Consider the following 15,283-nt stretch of genomic DNA (forward strand, 5'->3'; position numbering starts at 1 on the left):
GCAAATCAAAACAACTCCAAGATAACATCTCAACACCAATCAGATTGTCTAAAATGATAAAGAGGGCAAAATGACAAATGTTGAAAGGGATGTGGAAAAATAGGGACACTAATACACTGCTGGTGAACTATAAATTGACTGAACCCTATTGGAGAGCAATCTGGAATTTATATATATACTCAGAGTTCTAAAACTGTATAAACCTTTTGAACCATCAGTAGCACTATTAGGTTTTTTTCCTAAGGTGAGCAAGGGAAAAGGAAAACCTTTAATTTTAAAGAATTCTCAAGATGTATTCAGCCTATTCATTTCCACATTTGTCAAAGCCCCAAGAAATTTATCCTTTTAGGCAATCATGATGACTAACGTGGTATGAAGCCATGGAAATTCTCATTTCACATTTGAAAGTTCTCTCACAGAGATAACACAGTTGTATTGATTATTCCCAGTGGTTTAGATTAGTTAGAAATATTTTATTTGAATTATTTTCTGAGTTATTGTAATGGTAGTAATTGATCAACTGTAATACTTAACAGTTTTAGAGAACTTTAAATTTCTAAACTAATTCCTAATTTATCCTTTTCACCCAAACCCTCCCCCCTTCAAAACTTCCCTGTTACTTTTGAGGGTGCCACCATCCTTCTAGTCCCCCAGGCTTAAACTTTGTTGTTATTTTTGATGCTTCACTATCATCTTCCATATCAATCTTTTGCCAAGGTCTGGTGATTTTACCTTCATAACTATACCCTCTTCTCTCCTGTGACACTAATACCTCCTGTGTACAACATCTAATATCTGACTTATTGCAATAGCCTGATGGTTGTTCTGCCTCCCACAAGTGTCTTCTCAGGCCATTCTTCATTCAGCTGTCAATGTGATCTTCATTAGTACAGGTCTGACCATGTCATACTTATATTCGGTAAACTCCAATGGCTCCCTGTAACCTCCAGTATCAAATATAAAATCCTTTAGCATTTAGGCTCTTGATAACCATTCCATAATACACCTTTCCAATCTTCTTACATTGCTCTCCATCCTAAAAGTACTCTTCACTCTACCTTGTTGTTCCTCAGAAACTTTATTTCTTGACTTTAGTCATTTTCCCCAATGGTCACCCATTCCTGAAATGTTCTTCTTCCTTTTCTCTGCCTCCTAGCTACCCTCGCTTCCTTTAAGTCCCAGCTAAAATCTTACTTTCTACATCAAGATTATCACAACCTCTATTCATTCTAGTGCCTATCATTAAATTACAACAACAAAAGTTATATTTTTGGCAACTTCTTCCCATTTTTCTATTTTGTGATAGGTGGTGCCAATGAAATAGACCAGTTTATTGTCTATAAGGCTTTCATTTCTTCTAACTTATTAGTAAAGGAAAGGGTAGCAGCATAATACCTTCATTGGAACAGTATTTCCTCTTGCCAATAATAGGATTTTTCAAGGTACTATTAGAATATCCAGATGCTAAATAACTACGATGAAATCTAGTTTTATTTAATTAAACTTAATTCTTTTCATGTCTCATTTTGTGAATTAAGAGCTTAATTGGGTCAATAATGGAGACATTCTCTCTGGACCTCAATCCTACAATAAAATATGAAAAAGACTGCTGGTTATAAAAACAAAACACAAAAAAACCCTCTTGATAATTTAGGGAAATGGAGGGGAAACCTCAGACATAAATTGCCTTAAATCACAAATAATTTTTTATGTACAGGTTTTATGTACAAAACAGAAATTTGCATATTTTTCTATTTAATTTAGTTGAGTCCCTATTACTTAGTAGGTTTAAAACTAGCCTAATTATTTTTTCCTCAAAACCCACCTTCTTCTGAACCTAGATACTTCTCTTGAAGGCCACCATTTTTTCTAGTCAATAAGGTTTGCAGCCTGTTTTTTTTTTTAACCTTGACTCTTCATTATTCCCAATCCCTCATATCCATTCAATTGCCAAATATAGTTTGTACAGTCACAATATCTCTTGTTTCTCTTCCCTTTCTTCTCACATCACCACCACTTCTACTTCAGGCTTTTAACAGTTTTTTCTAAACTGTTGGAATAGCATTCTAACTAATCTCCCTGCCTCAAGACTAAAACTCTCCCATCCATCTTCTACACTAGGGGTCGGCAACCTTTTTGGCCGTGAGAGCCATAAACGCCACATTTTTTAAAATGTAATTTCATGAGAGCCGTACAGTGCTCACAGTGTGTGCTCCTGTAAGAGAAAGAACACATCCATTCCTCCATTGTTCTGTGCAATTCTTGTCCATCTCCATTCATAAGTTTGCTACAATGGGTCTACCCAATTGTGAAACGGGAATTCTTTGTTCTCTTTGTTTATTTTGAGTTTACACTTATGAAAGGGAATCCTTTATTTCTTTTATCTATTTTGAGTTAACACTTTGGTTAACAATAACTTAAGTACCCCTATTTAGTACCTCACCAGATTGTGAAGACAGGATTAACTCTCCTAGCATGCCAAGCCTGGAGTTCAAATTTGTCCACAGACACTTATTGGCTATGTGACCCAGGGCAAGTCACTTAGTCCTGTTTGCCTCAGTTTCTTTATTTGTAAAATGAGCTAGATAAGGAAATGGCAAACTATTCTGGTATCTTTGCCAAAAAAGCCCCACATGTCATTACAAAGAGCGAAAACTGAAATGACAGAACAACAATAATCTGATGTTTGTTAAACTCTTTAAGATCCACTGTTTTGGGTAGAGTAAGAAATCAACATTTAACAAAAATTGCTAAGGAAACTGGAAAGCAATTTAGTAAGAACTAGATCCACATCTAACACCATATACCAAGATAATATGTGAGATCTATAATGCCTTTTAGTAGTATCAGATTAAGATTAGATAACATAAAATCATAATTGGCAAAGTTAACAGTTTTGTGAAATGTTCTAGTACTGTCCAAAACAGACTTCATTACCTTTTCCTTTCCACTCATCTTCCCAATTTTCCATTTGTCAGGGGCATTACTTCCCTTCTAACCCCCAGGTTTTCAGTCCAGGAGTACTTTTAATTAAGCTCTCTGCCTCTTGTCAAGTTTATCTCCCTCCACATCATCTCTTATATTTGCCCTTTTGCCTCCACTTTAACCTATCACCCTACATAAGTCCTTATTGCCTTTCACCTCAACTATTATAATAGCCTCATAATGGATTCTTTTTCTTCCTTTTCCATTCTATTCTCCACTAAGATGTCAAAGTGATATTCCTAAAGGACAGCTCTGACCATAGCACTATGTTATTCAGAGTTCCAATAACTCCCTGTTACCTCAAACCTAAAATAAAAACTTTAATGTTTGATATGCAGTGCCCTTCAAAGCTTAACCCTTGCCTGGGTTTCCAGGAATTCTATACATTTTTTTCCTTTGTGCACTCCATGTTTGATCTAAATTGGACCTACTTCTACCTTCTCTAAGATTTTTTCCCAGTCCTTAATATCAGTGCCTTCCCTCAGAGATTATGTCCAATTTACTTTGTATAAATCCTGGTTTTGTACATAACTGTTTACATATCGTTTCACAGAATAGAGACTTTTTAAAACTGTCTTTATTCTGCTTCTCCCCAAATACATTGCATAACACCTGGCATATAGGTATATATTAAATACTTTGTGACTGAACTTTTCTATTTTTTAATCTTATCATCCTTATAGTTTCATCTTTAAATGCTGTTCTGATGCTAGGTCTCAAAAAATTTTTGAGCAAGAATCTTCAAATACAGATTTGTACAGGCCTTATCAGTCCTTTTATCTGAGTGAAAAAGATTTAAGTTTCCTAAAAGAAATTATGACATTCTTTTAGTAAATATCACATAGAATTTCACTAGAGGGTGCTGTGTAAACATTTATCATACAGTACGAAGAAAGCCTCTTTCTTTTTGTTGATTACTTTTATTGGTATGATTTTCCCATTTTTAAACATATTGATGTCATAAATCTTCATTTCTTATTCTCTATTACAACACCAAAAGAATTTGAATAATTGAAAACAAGTACTTTCCAGTAGCAATATTAACAAATGTCATTTAAATATTGAATATTTCTTTTGTTTTTCCCTAGAAAATGTATGACTCCAATCATGTATGCAGCACGAGAAGGCCATCCTCAGGTTGTTGCTCTCCTTGTTGCTCATGGAGCAGAAATAAATGCCCAAGATGAAAATGGTTATACAGTATGATTCCTTCTATTTTCCTTTGTTAAAGGCTTTTGTTTCTACAACATTGATAAGGTGTAGAAAATTCCTTCAGTCAATAGGGAAAATTAGAAGGTAATAGACTCTTTTTTCCTGATACTTTCTGATGTTAGAAGAATGACACCTTCTTCCTATGTTTTTTTTTTTTGCCTCAGGCAAACAGGACCTCTATATAACTGTTAAACCTAGCCACTCAAATAGAAATATTACATAGGGGGGAAATTTTGCATTAATAACAAGTTAATTGGAAAGATTTTTTTAATTCCAAAGCACCACAAAACTTAGACCTTATTTTTTATATATTTTTATTAAAATAGTGATGATGGCAGGTTTTGGAATTTAATTTTAGTAATTCAGATATAGTAAGATGAAATGATTCCTATTTATTGATATTTGCTTTTTAATTTGTTTTTCTACTGAAAACTTTTTCTTAATTCTTTTTTTTTAGGCCTTAATGTGGGCAGCACGTCAGGGTCATAAAAGTGTAGTTTTGAAGTTGCTTGAACTGGGAGCTAATAAAACAATACAAACTAAAGATGGAAAGACAGCAGGAGAGATTGCTAAAAGAAATAAACATCCAGAGGTATTGTCCCAATTATAAAGGTAGAAGGAGAAGATGGAGACAACCTGATGCTTTGTCAGAGATAAAATGTTTTACCCTTTGATAAAATTATAATAGTGTATGTGGCAAGCATTAAAAGGTTGAAGTGTTACAAAGGTTTTTCCCTAAAACAGAGTAATTAAAATTTCATTTAAATTCCATTCAGAGTTTCACATGAATATGAAATGTAATTGTCTGATTTGCTAAATTTAAAATGTTATAAAAGCTTGACAAAATCATTTACCATGAGAAATGAAACTATGTTAAGATGTTTATGTGAACATACAGAATATAAATGTTTAAAATTAATTAATTTTCCTATAAAGAAAGCCAGCTGCGTGTCCAAAATTGAACATATGAAAGTAAGATTAGATTTTGCAATTTTAATTCAAAGAAATTAATTCAGAAGGTAATATTTAATTTGTTTCACTTGCCACCCAAATAAATATGCAAAAGTATAAATCAAGATGTTTATACTTGATTCTAAATACTGAGTGTTAATATCTGTAATAGTAAACATTGAATATTTGTATAACATTTGTAAATTATTGGGTTGACATTAATATTAGGTCAGAATTTGGATGTTTTAGCTAAAGGCCGAAAACTTTAGTTAAAAAATTAAGTTTTTTAGTCTTGAAAATAAATTCCAAAGTTCAAAATAAAACATTTAGGATCAGTTTTTTAGAGCATAACAGAATGTAACATTGAATTTTATTTCTCATATGTAATCATCAGTGCCTTGTGTGGTACAGGAACTTAATCACTGCTTATTGAATGAGACCAAAAGACCATCATGATAATTGACTAACATCATCTATGCTGAGTCAAAATAATCACCGAAATAAATTTCTAACATTTATATCTTTTATCTTAAATTTGGACAAAGCAGTTTTTAGCTGTACTACTATTAAGATTAATTTATACATAGTCTATATTTGATTTCATTCAAAAATAATTATGTTACCATACACAATTTACTTCTTAAATTATCTCCCAAAGAGAGCTGAGATTTATGTGTGTTCTGTGTGTGTTTGAAATGTTTTGACATGACTAATCAGAATTGTGTCAAATATACCCTAAGCACTGGCCAATTAGACTGTTTAAATAGGTCTTACACTTAGAGTTGTATATCTTTTAGATATGAGGATGAATTTCCTCACTACTATTGTGTATTTTCATTCTTTTTATAGTTTTCATTTTCTAATTTTAAGTGGATTTTTGAAGCCTATTTTTCCTGTTAATAATTTTAAAATATACTTGATCTTCTGATTATTTTTCTTAAAGGAATTAATTTGAAAAAAATAGTTTTGTCTCCTTCTCCTTGCTAAAATCCCCACTGAGAATGAGTGAACTTGTGACTTTATTTAAAGTTAACATGGTAGTCGCCATTAATATTTGCTATATTTAAATCAGTTTGTTAAAATTTTCAGCTCTTCACTTTACTTTCTTTGACTGTGAACCCATTGCAAGGAAAGCTCCAACATTTAACTAAAGAGGAAGCTATATGTAGACTTTTGACAACAGATGGTGAGACTGGAAAAGACCACAAATTTAGGTAAAGTTACATCACTAAAATTTAAAATTAGTTAAATTGTAATTCAGTGTCAATTAATTATGTAAATTGTTAGAAACTTAATGACTGTGAATAATCATTCAATAATTTGAATACTGTAAGTTTCATTTTTAAGTTTTTGCAAATATATCACGAATTAACATTTCTCCCCTCCTACCTTCCCTATTACTGTAGAGGACATCCTCCCATGCCTTCAATCTCACAGCCTTGGAGCCATCTTAAATTCCTCACCATCTCTCATTCCCCAGACTCTATATCCAAACTGTTGCCACTGCTGATTTCACCTTTGCTCCATCTCCTGAATATATTCCCTTTTCATCCCTGACATTGCCATCATTTTATTGCAGGCCCTCATCACCTCACACTTTAATTATTGCAATAGCTTTCTGGTAGGTCAGCCTCAAGTTTCTCCTTACTCCAATTCATCCTTCATCCAGCCACGAAAGTGATTTTCCTAAAACTCATGTCTGATCATGCCACTTCACTACTCAATAAATTCTAGTAGCTTCATATAACTTTCAGGAACAAATATAAAATGCTTTGCTTAACTTCAAAACCCTTCATAACTCAGCCCCCTCCTATCCTATCTTTCCTGTCTTTTTTCCATCTTCCTTTCTCAGCTTTCAACCAGTGACACAGGCCATCCTGGCCTTTCCACAAACAAGATATTCCATCTCTTAGCTCTGTAAATTCTCTCTGGCTATCCCTCAAGCCAAAAATGCTAACTACTGACTGGTGTCCCTGGTTTCCTTTAAGTACCAAATAAAACTCCACCTCCAATAGGAAGCCTTCACCAGTCCCTCTTAATAATTATAGTGCCTATCCTCTGTTAATGATTTTCTATTAATTTTCTGTATAGTTTGCTTTGTATATGTTTGTATGTTGTCTCCTCTATTTTATTATGAGCTCCTTAAGGGCAGAGACTATCTTTTGCTTCTTTTTGTATCCCCAGCACTTAGCACAGTGGCCTGGAACATTTTGTTGTTAATTATTTCAGTTGTGTCCAACTCTGTGTGCCCCCATTTGGAGCTTTCTAGACAAAGATAGTAAGGTGGTTTGCCATTTCCTTCTTTAGCTCATTTTACAGAGGAGGAAACAGAGGCAAACAGGGTTAAGTGGCTTGCCCTGGATCACACCTGAGGTCAAATTTTAAATTAGGTCTTCCTTACTCCAGCCTATATATTCTGTCCCCTGTATCACCTAGCTACCTTACCTGGCACATAATGTGCTTTTAATAAATGCTTATTGATTGATCGATTCCATATAACTTTAAAGTTTGCAATACACACTTTAAAATACTATCTCATTTGATCTTCAAAATAACCTTGGAAAGGTAGATACTATTTTTTTAAACCCTTACCTTCCATCTTAGAATCAATACTGCGTATTGGTTCTAAGGGAGAAGAGCAGTAAGGGCTAAGCATTGGGGGTTGTGACTTGCTCAGGGTCACACAGCTAGGACATGTCTGAGGGCAGATTTGAACCTAGGAACTCCCATCTCTAGACCCGGGTCTCAGTCCACTGAGCTACCCATCTGCCTCTGGTAGATGGTATTATTATCCCTATTTTATAGCTGAAGAAACCAAAGTAGACAGATAAAATGATTTGCCCAGGCTAAAACAGCTAGGAAGAGTATAAGGCTAGATTTCTACTCAGCCTTTGTTGAGTCTAGTTCCAAGATGATGTTCAAGTATTAATGTATCTGTTTTTTTCAGTTATTCGTCCTTTTGGCAAGGAAGTAATTTTTACAATAAAAAATTTCTCTAAAATTTATGACTATTACACTTAAATTAAGGTGAATAAGTACCCGGTAATGTTACCCTCAATACTGGAAAGTATTTATAAAGTAGGAATTTATTGCCATAGACTTCTATGTTTCATCATCATAATTTTTAATACCATTTATATATCTTTCCAACTTTAGAAATCTTGATATTGCTACATGTAGTGTCTAGTGTATATCTATAAAAATATTTTTAATTTAGAATATTTGATAAGTATTAGTTACTTGTTGGTTTATGCACTTTTCTTCTTATCGTATTGTCACGAAATATCCATAGTTCATATACAGCTTTTGGTGATCTTGAACTATTTTTACATGGACTTGGACTTGAGCATATGACAGAATTACTAAAGGTAGGTTTTTATTAAAAATATTTTTTTACTGTATTTTACTGTGAAATGCAATATTCTCAGAGGCTTTTATAATATCAAATTATTTTATGATTTTTTTAAGTTTTTTAAACTATTTTTTCTTTTCATAATTGGCCTGAAATTTTGCTTTATTGACTCTTAAGTACCATCTTATGTATGCTTTACAATTCCAGAATTTTAATAGTTGCCATACCTGACACACATCACTATGAAAAGAATTCCACAGCTATTTTATTTCTTAGCAAAACATTAGGTCTTAATGAACAAATTATTCTCTTCATGTATCACACTTTCTGTAATCATTCTTTTTATTCAAGTATCTATATAGGGCAGTGATGGACAAACTATGGCCAACGGGCCAGATGCAGCCTCCCTGAAATGTTCTTTCCAGCCCCTGACATTATTACTAATCTGACCATGAATACAATGAGTAGGATACAATATAATGAAACTTTGAAAGAGTTGCCTTAGAAACAGACTGACAAATGAGCATTTCCTTTCCTTTGGCCCCCTCTTTAAAAAGTTTGCTCATCACTGATATAGAGTATTACAGCTTACTTCAGTATTCATTTAGAAAACTCATAAGCTAAAGAAACAAAAATTTAAAAAATTATAGTCATTTTAGTTTAATAAAACATTAGGCAGATATGGCAGAGCCACAGTGGTGAAGAAAAGGAAGGATTTCACATGAGCTCTCCCAAATTCTCCTCTAAACAACTTTAAAATGATGCCTTAAAACAAATTCTGAAGCAGCAGAACACAAAAGGATGGGGAAGATAATTTTCCCACCCAAACTAACCTAATAGAGTAGCAGGAAAGATCTGTTGCACTGGGGTGAAAGTGGAATGCAGTCCAGCACAAGCAGTGCCCCATCAAGATAGCAGCAGGTCTGGGGGGAACTGAATTGATGGCAGTGATAAGGGAGTAAAAGAGATTACAGGGGTGATTATGCTGGCAGTAAATAGAGGGGTCGGTTACATTGCCCATCAACAAGTCTGAGTCCTAGTTCTGGATTGCAGGCCTAGGATAAGGAGGGACACTAGAGAGTTATTGTGGTTGCTCATAGGCTAAAGCATAGGCCAGGAGAATAGTAAATACACTTCTCCTTAAATCACTTTGGAAAAACTAAAAACTTAAAGACTCCCAAAATTAGCTCTGAAAGCTGTTACTGGGACAGTGCTCTATTTATTTGGGGAACAAAGCCCAACATAGTTGTAAAAATTACATAAATTTACATAATTGTAAAAATCAAGAAATAATCTGGAAACATGAGCAAACAAATGAAAAGAAATTGACCATAAGAAGTTACTATGGTGATAAGGAAGCTCAAAACACAAATTTGGAAGAAGACAACAAAGTCAAACTATTATATCTAGTGCCAGTTCTCAAGTCAGCTGCACAAAGAACCTGAAGTTTGGAACCACGCTCCCTTTACATATCGTTATAGAGCCCAACTTTAACAGTTTTTTTTAAACTAAAAGAAAAGAAAAAAAGCAGGAAAATGAGCAAACAGCAAAAAAAGAAACTCAACCTAAAGAGTTATTTTGGGTTATAGGGTAGACTCAAATTCAGAAGAAGACAACAAAGTCCATACTGCTACATCCAAAGCCTCCAAGAAAAATACTAATTCCTCTCAGGAAAAAAAAAAAAGGTCAAAATGGATATATGACTGAGCTATAAAGAGTGAAACCATAACTAAAGTATGACCAAACAAGAGATAAAGAGTATAAGATGTAAAATGAATAATTTTGATTATATTAAATTTTAAAGCTTTTGTACAAACAAAATCTAACTAAGATTAGAAGGGAAACAACAAACTCATAAAAAAATTTATAACAAATTTCTCTGATAAAAGCCTAATTTCTCAAATTTATAGAGAATTAAGTCAAATTTATACATATCATTCCCTAATTGACAGATGGTCAAAGGACATGAAAAAGTAATTTTTAGATGAAGAAATCAAAGCCAACAGTAATCATAAGAAAAATTAGGAAAAGAAATGAGAACGATAAGGAAAATAATGGGGAAAAGAGTCAACAGCTTGGTAAAAAAAAAAAAAGCATAAAAAATACTGAAGAAATGTATATTTTTAAAAACACAGTAGGCTTATTGGTAAACAAGGCACAAAAATCCAAAAAAGAGAACCACTAAAAAACAAGATTAAGCAAATGGAAAAAGATAGAAAAAATTGTACTGAAGATAAAAACTTCTTGAAAGACAAAGTTGGCCCTTTAGAAAGAAAGGTACAGAAATCCACTAGGGAGAAGAATTCTTTACAAAGTAGAATTGACTAAATGGAAAATTACAAAAGCCCACTCAAGAAAATCATGCCTTAAAAATTATGGTTGGCAGGTGGAAGCTAATGACTCCATGAGACATCAAGAAACAGTCAAAAGAATGAAAAAGTAGAAGAAAATGTGAACTATCTCATTGGAAAATTATTTGATTATCTGAAAGCTATGTTAAAAAAAATCAGCACCATCTTTAAAAAATTATCAAAGAAAACTGCCCTGAAATTCTAGAATCAGAGGATAAAATAGAAAGGGAAAGAATTCACAGATCACTGCATGGAAGAAATCACAAAACAAAAACTCCCAGGTATATTATAGCCAAATTCCAGAGGTCAAGGAGAAATTATTGCAAGCAGCCAGAAAGAAACAATTCTAATATCATAGAAACACAGTATAACACAAGATTTAGCAGTTTCTACATTAAAGGAGTAAAGGGCTTTGAATATGAAAATCCAGAAGGCAAAGGAACTAGGATTACAACCAAGAATCAGCTATGCAGCAAAACTGGTTATAATCTTTCAAGAGGGAAAATTCATATTTAATGAAATAGAAGACTTTCAAGTATTTCTGGTGTAAAGACTAGAGATGAATAGAAAACTTGATTCTCAAATTTAATATCTAAGAGAAGCATAAAAAGATAAACAAGAAAGAGAAATAAGGGATTCAATAAAATTAAATTGCCTTCCTATGTAGGAAGATGATATTTGTTGCTTTTAAGAATTTTATCATTATTAAGGTATTTATAAGAAGTATGCAGACTTGAGTTGAATATCATGGGATAATAGCTTTAAAAAATAAAATTAAAGGGTGAGAGTGATACACTGGGCAAAAGAGGAAGGGAAAGGTAAAATAAGGTAAATTAAAAGTCATGTGAAAGCTTTTTAGTGTATAGGGTGAGGTGGGAAAGTGCTTGAATCTTTCATCAGAATTGGCTAAAAAGAAGAAATAACATGCACTCAGTTGAGTATAGAAATCTATCTTAGTCTACAGGAAAGGAGGAAAAGAAAGAGTTAAGAAAAGGGGACAGGGAGCTGATAGAAAGGCAATTGGTGGAGGCAGTATGTCAGAAGCAAAGCACTTGAAAATGGACAGGGTCACAGTGGAATTGTGCATTGGCTAAGGGGGATTAGGGGAGAGGGAAAGAACATGAAATATGTAACTAGGAGGAAATATTCAAAATAAAAAAAAGAATTTCAAAAAAATGGACAGGATGAGAGGATGATGAGGGAAAATAGGATGGAGGGAAATATACAATAATCATTACTAAAAAAAAATTACAGCAAGTTTCTCTGAAAAAGACTTCATTTCTCAGCTATAGAGACCTGAGACAAATAAGAATAAAAGGCCTTCTCCAACTGATAAATGGTCAAAGGATATGAACAGATAGTTTTTAGATGAAGTAATTAAAGCTATCTATTGTCACAAGAAAAAAATGCTCTTCATCACTATTGACTAGAAAAATGTAAATGAAAATAATGAAGGTACCACCTTACTCCCATCAAGTTTGCTAACAAAAGAGAAAAGGAAAATGACATGTTGGAGGGGATGAGGGAAAATTGAGACACTAATGCACTACGTGGTGGATTTTGTGAAGTAATCCGATCATTCTAAAGAATAATATTGAACCGTGCCCAAAGGGCTACCAAGCAATGCATATCCTTTGACCTGGAAATACCACTACTAGGTCTGTATCCCAAAGAGATTAAAAAAGCAAGAAGTTAAAGGACCTCTATGTCCAAATATATTTATAGTAGCCTGTTTGATGGTGGCAAAGCAATGTAAATTGAGAGGGATGGATGAACAAGTTATGGTATATAATTGTATTGGAATTGTGCTATAAGAAATGAGGAACAAGATGTTCTCAGAAAAACCTAGGAAGATTTACATGAAATGATACAAAGCGAAATGAGCAGAACCATGAGAACATTGTACATAGTAATAGCAATATTATAGAATTGACAGCTGTGAATGACTTGATTATTTTCAACAATAGAAAACAATTCTGAAGGACTTATGAAAAATCCCGCCCACCTCCAAAGGAAAAAAACTGATGGAGTCTGAATGTAGATTGAAGCATACTTTTAAATTTTTTTCTTTTTGGGAGGTTGTGTTTTCTTTTACAACATGATTAACAAGAAAATTTTTTCATGACTGCAAATATATTACATATATCAAATTCTTTATCTTCTCACAGAGGGTGGGAAGGAAGAGGAGAGAGAATTTGAAACAATTTTTAAAAACCAAATGTTAAAATTGTTTTTATATATAATTAGGGGAAAATACCAAATATCAAAAAACATTAAAAATTAAGTGTTCTTGAAATAAAACTTTTGTACAATTTAATAAAATTATTTTCGAGGGCAAATATTTAGAATTAAGTTATAAACCAAAATTTAGCCAAAATGTATATGATATTTTATATTGTATGTTATACTTTAATTTATGTAAATTTTGAGAAATGATCATTTGCCAAATTTTCCCCCATAAAAAACAATAATATAAAAAGTTTTTTCCTTCTACTCTTTGGACTGAATTAATTGACAAACTTTTTTTTTCTCCTCAGGAAAGAGAGATCACCTTACGGCAGCTTCTGACAATGAGAAAGGAAGACTTTACAGAGGCTAGTATTTCTGACAACTTTTCATTGTATTTTTTTTGCATTGCTGTATTTTGTCTGAATTATTTCTAATTGTTAAATAATTTAATAGGGTTTCTACTAATGATAAAGTTTTTGCCAATTCCTTCACTTTATTAGCATCATTATTTGGTTTTTCAAAATTTAGTTATAATACTACTGTTAATATGTTCTTTATTTGGACTGTAAAGATGTCTCATTTAGAGTAATATAGGGCAATATTCTAAATGTAAAATACATTTATAAACCATTAGGCTATTATTGAGTTGGACTCTCCAAGACACTTCCACTACTGGATAGTTTCTTTGCAAAAACTGTATGATTGTCTTGCCATCTAGTGGTTTTAATGAGCAACTACTTCCTAATTAAGTTATATAAAGAAGATCCACATAAAAATTATTACACTTAAGATTATAATTTAAGGTTTTTGAGGTTTTGTTTTTATTACTAAACCTCTAGATACTAACACAATTTCTGGCATATAAATACTTCTTAAAGGTTTGAATGAAAAATAGAAAAAGTCTGAAAAAGGAAAGAAGGGGACTGTCATAATCTATATATTCCTTTGATTCCTATTTTTTAAAAGAATTCTATTGTATTTGTTTGATTTATTTGCGTATTGAAGTTTTTAGTATTGCTTATTTTTAGATTAAATAGATTCATTGTAAATAAATGTCACTAAATAAGAACATAGTAAAATAAGTCAGTCCCTAAAATGAAAGCATAAAGATATGTGCTAAAAATTAACTGATGTGGAATTATGTTATTTCAGAAGTTTATCAATTATATTTTGCAATATCAAATTATAATAAAGAGATAAAGGTGGCATAGGAGCCAGTCTTCATTCAATTGCATTCTACTTCTGATACATATTAACTTTATAAGTCAGTAAGTATTTATTAGGTACTTCCTGTGTGCCAGGCACTGTGCTAAGGGACAGGGATATAGAGGCAAAGGACCGTACCTACCCTGAAAGAGTTCACAGCCTAATCAGGGAGTGGACACTTGAGAATAACTGTGTATAAAGAAGCTGTTTACATGGTAAGTTGGAGATAATGAAGAGAGCAAAGGAAAATGAAATACTCTCTCACAGCTCTAGACCAGTGATGGGCAAACTATGGCCTGCGGGCCAGATGTGGCCCCCTGAAATGTTCTATCTGGCCATAGGACATTATTCCTAATCTGACGAATACCATGAGTGGGATACAATACAATGAAACTTTGAAAGAGTTGCCTTAGAAACAGACTGACAAATGAGCATTTCCTTTCCTTTGGCCCCCTCTTTAAAAAGTTTGCCCATCACTGCTAGACAACTCTTTAAGAATATAAATTGTAAAGAAGTTATTGGCCTGCATTAGTAGAGGAAGTTTCCTCAGTTTAGAGTTTCCTGTATGACAGATCCATTTACTATCCTGATTTATTTCAATATGTAATTCATCTAGTAACTAGCTTTCTTGAATATTACCTTTTGGACGTAACTCTCCTAATCATTATACATTGAAATTATTTTAATTTAGAATGGAATTACTAATATTAGAGACCAACAAAAAATTCTGGATGCTGTTAAAGAATTACAGGTAGAGGAGATAAAATTTGGAGAGTTGACTGAAGTGATAAACTTGGAAATCAGGTAAGATAAATGTATGTTGACCAAATTTATGTGGAACAGAACAGAGGTGTAATTTTTTTTCAAAACTAAGTGTTATTTTTAATTTGATGCTGAAGATTCTGATCATTGAATTTTTTTAATTCAATAAATTTAAAAAATTATGATATTTTTTAGGAAGACCTTAAAAAATTTTGCTAGGCAAATACTATTTGTT

General features: G+C 32.7%; 1 protein-coding gene across 1 annotated transcript in view; it reads left to right on the top strand.

The window, feature by feature from the left end:
- ASZ1 (ankyrin repeat, SAM and basic leucine zipper domain containing 1) overlaps positions 1-15,283 on the top strand; it is a 63,004-nt gene that overhangs the window by 17,965 nt on the left and 29,756 nt on the right. The window contains exons 5-10 of the mRNA XM_044679488.1: positions 4,074-4,185; positions 4,655-4,789; positions 6,238-6,362; positions 8,441-8,516; positions 13,389-13,445; positions 14,978-15,090. Of these exons, the coding sequence (XP_044535423.1) occupies positions 4,074-4,185; positions 4,655-4,789; positions 6,238-6,362; positions 8,441-8,516; positions 13,389-13,445; positions 14,978-15,090 (618 nt within the window). The remainder of the gene's footprint in view (positions 1-4,073; positions 4,186-4,654; positions 4,790-6,237; positions 6,363-8,440; positions 8,517-13,388; positions 13,446-14,977; positions 15,091-15,283) is intronic.

Source organism: Gracilinanus agilis, chromosome 5 (genome assembly GCF_016433145.1).
Source record: "Gracilinanus agilis isolate LMUSP501 chromosome 5, AgileGrace, whole genome shotgun sequence".
NCBI classification, from domain to species: domain Eukaryota; kingdom Metazoa; phylum Chordata; class Mammalia; order Didelphimorphia; family Didelphidae; genus Gracilinanus; species Gracilinanus agilis.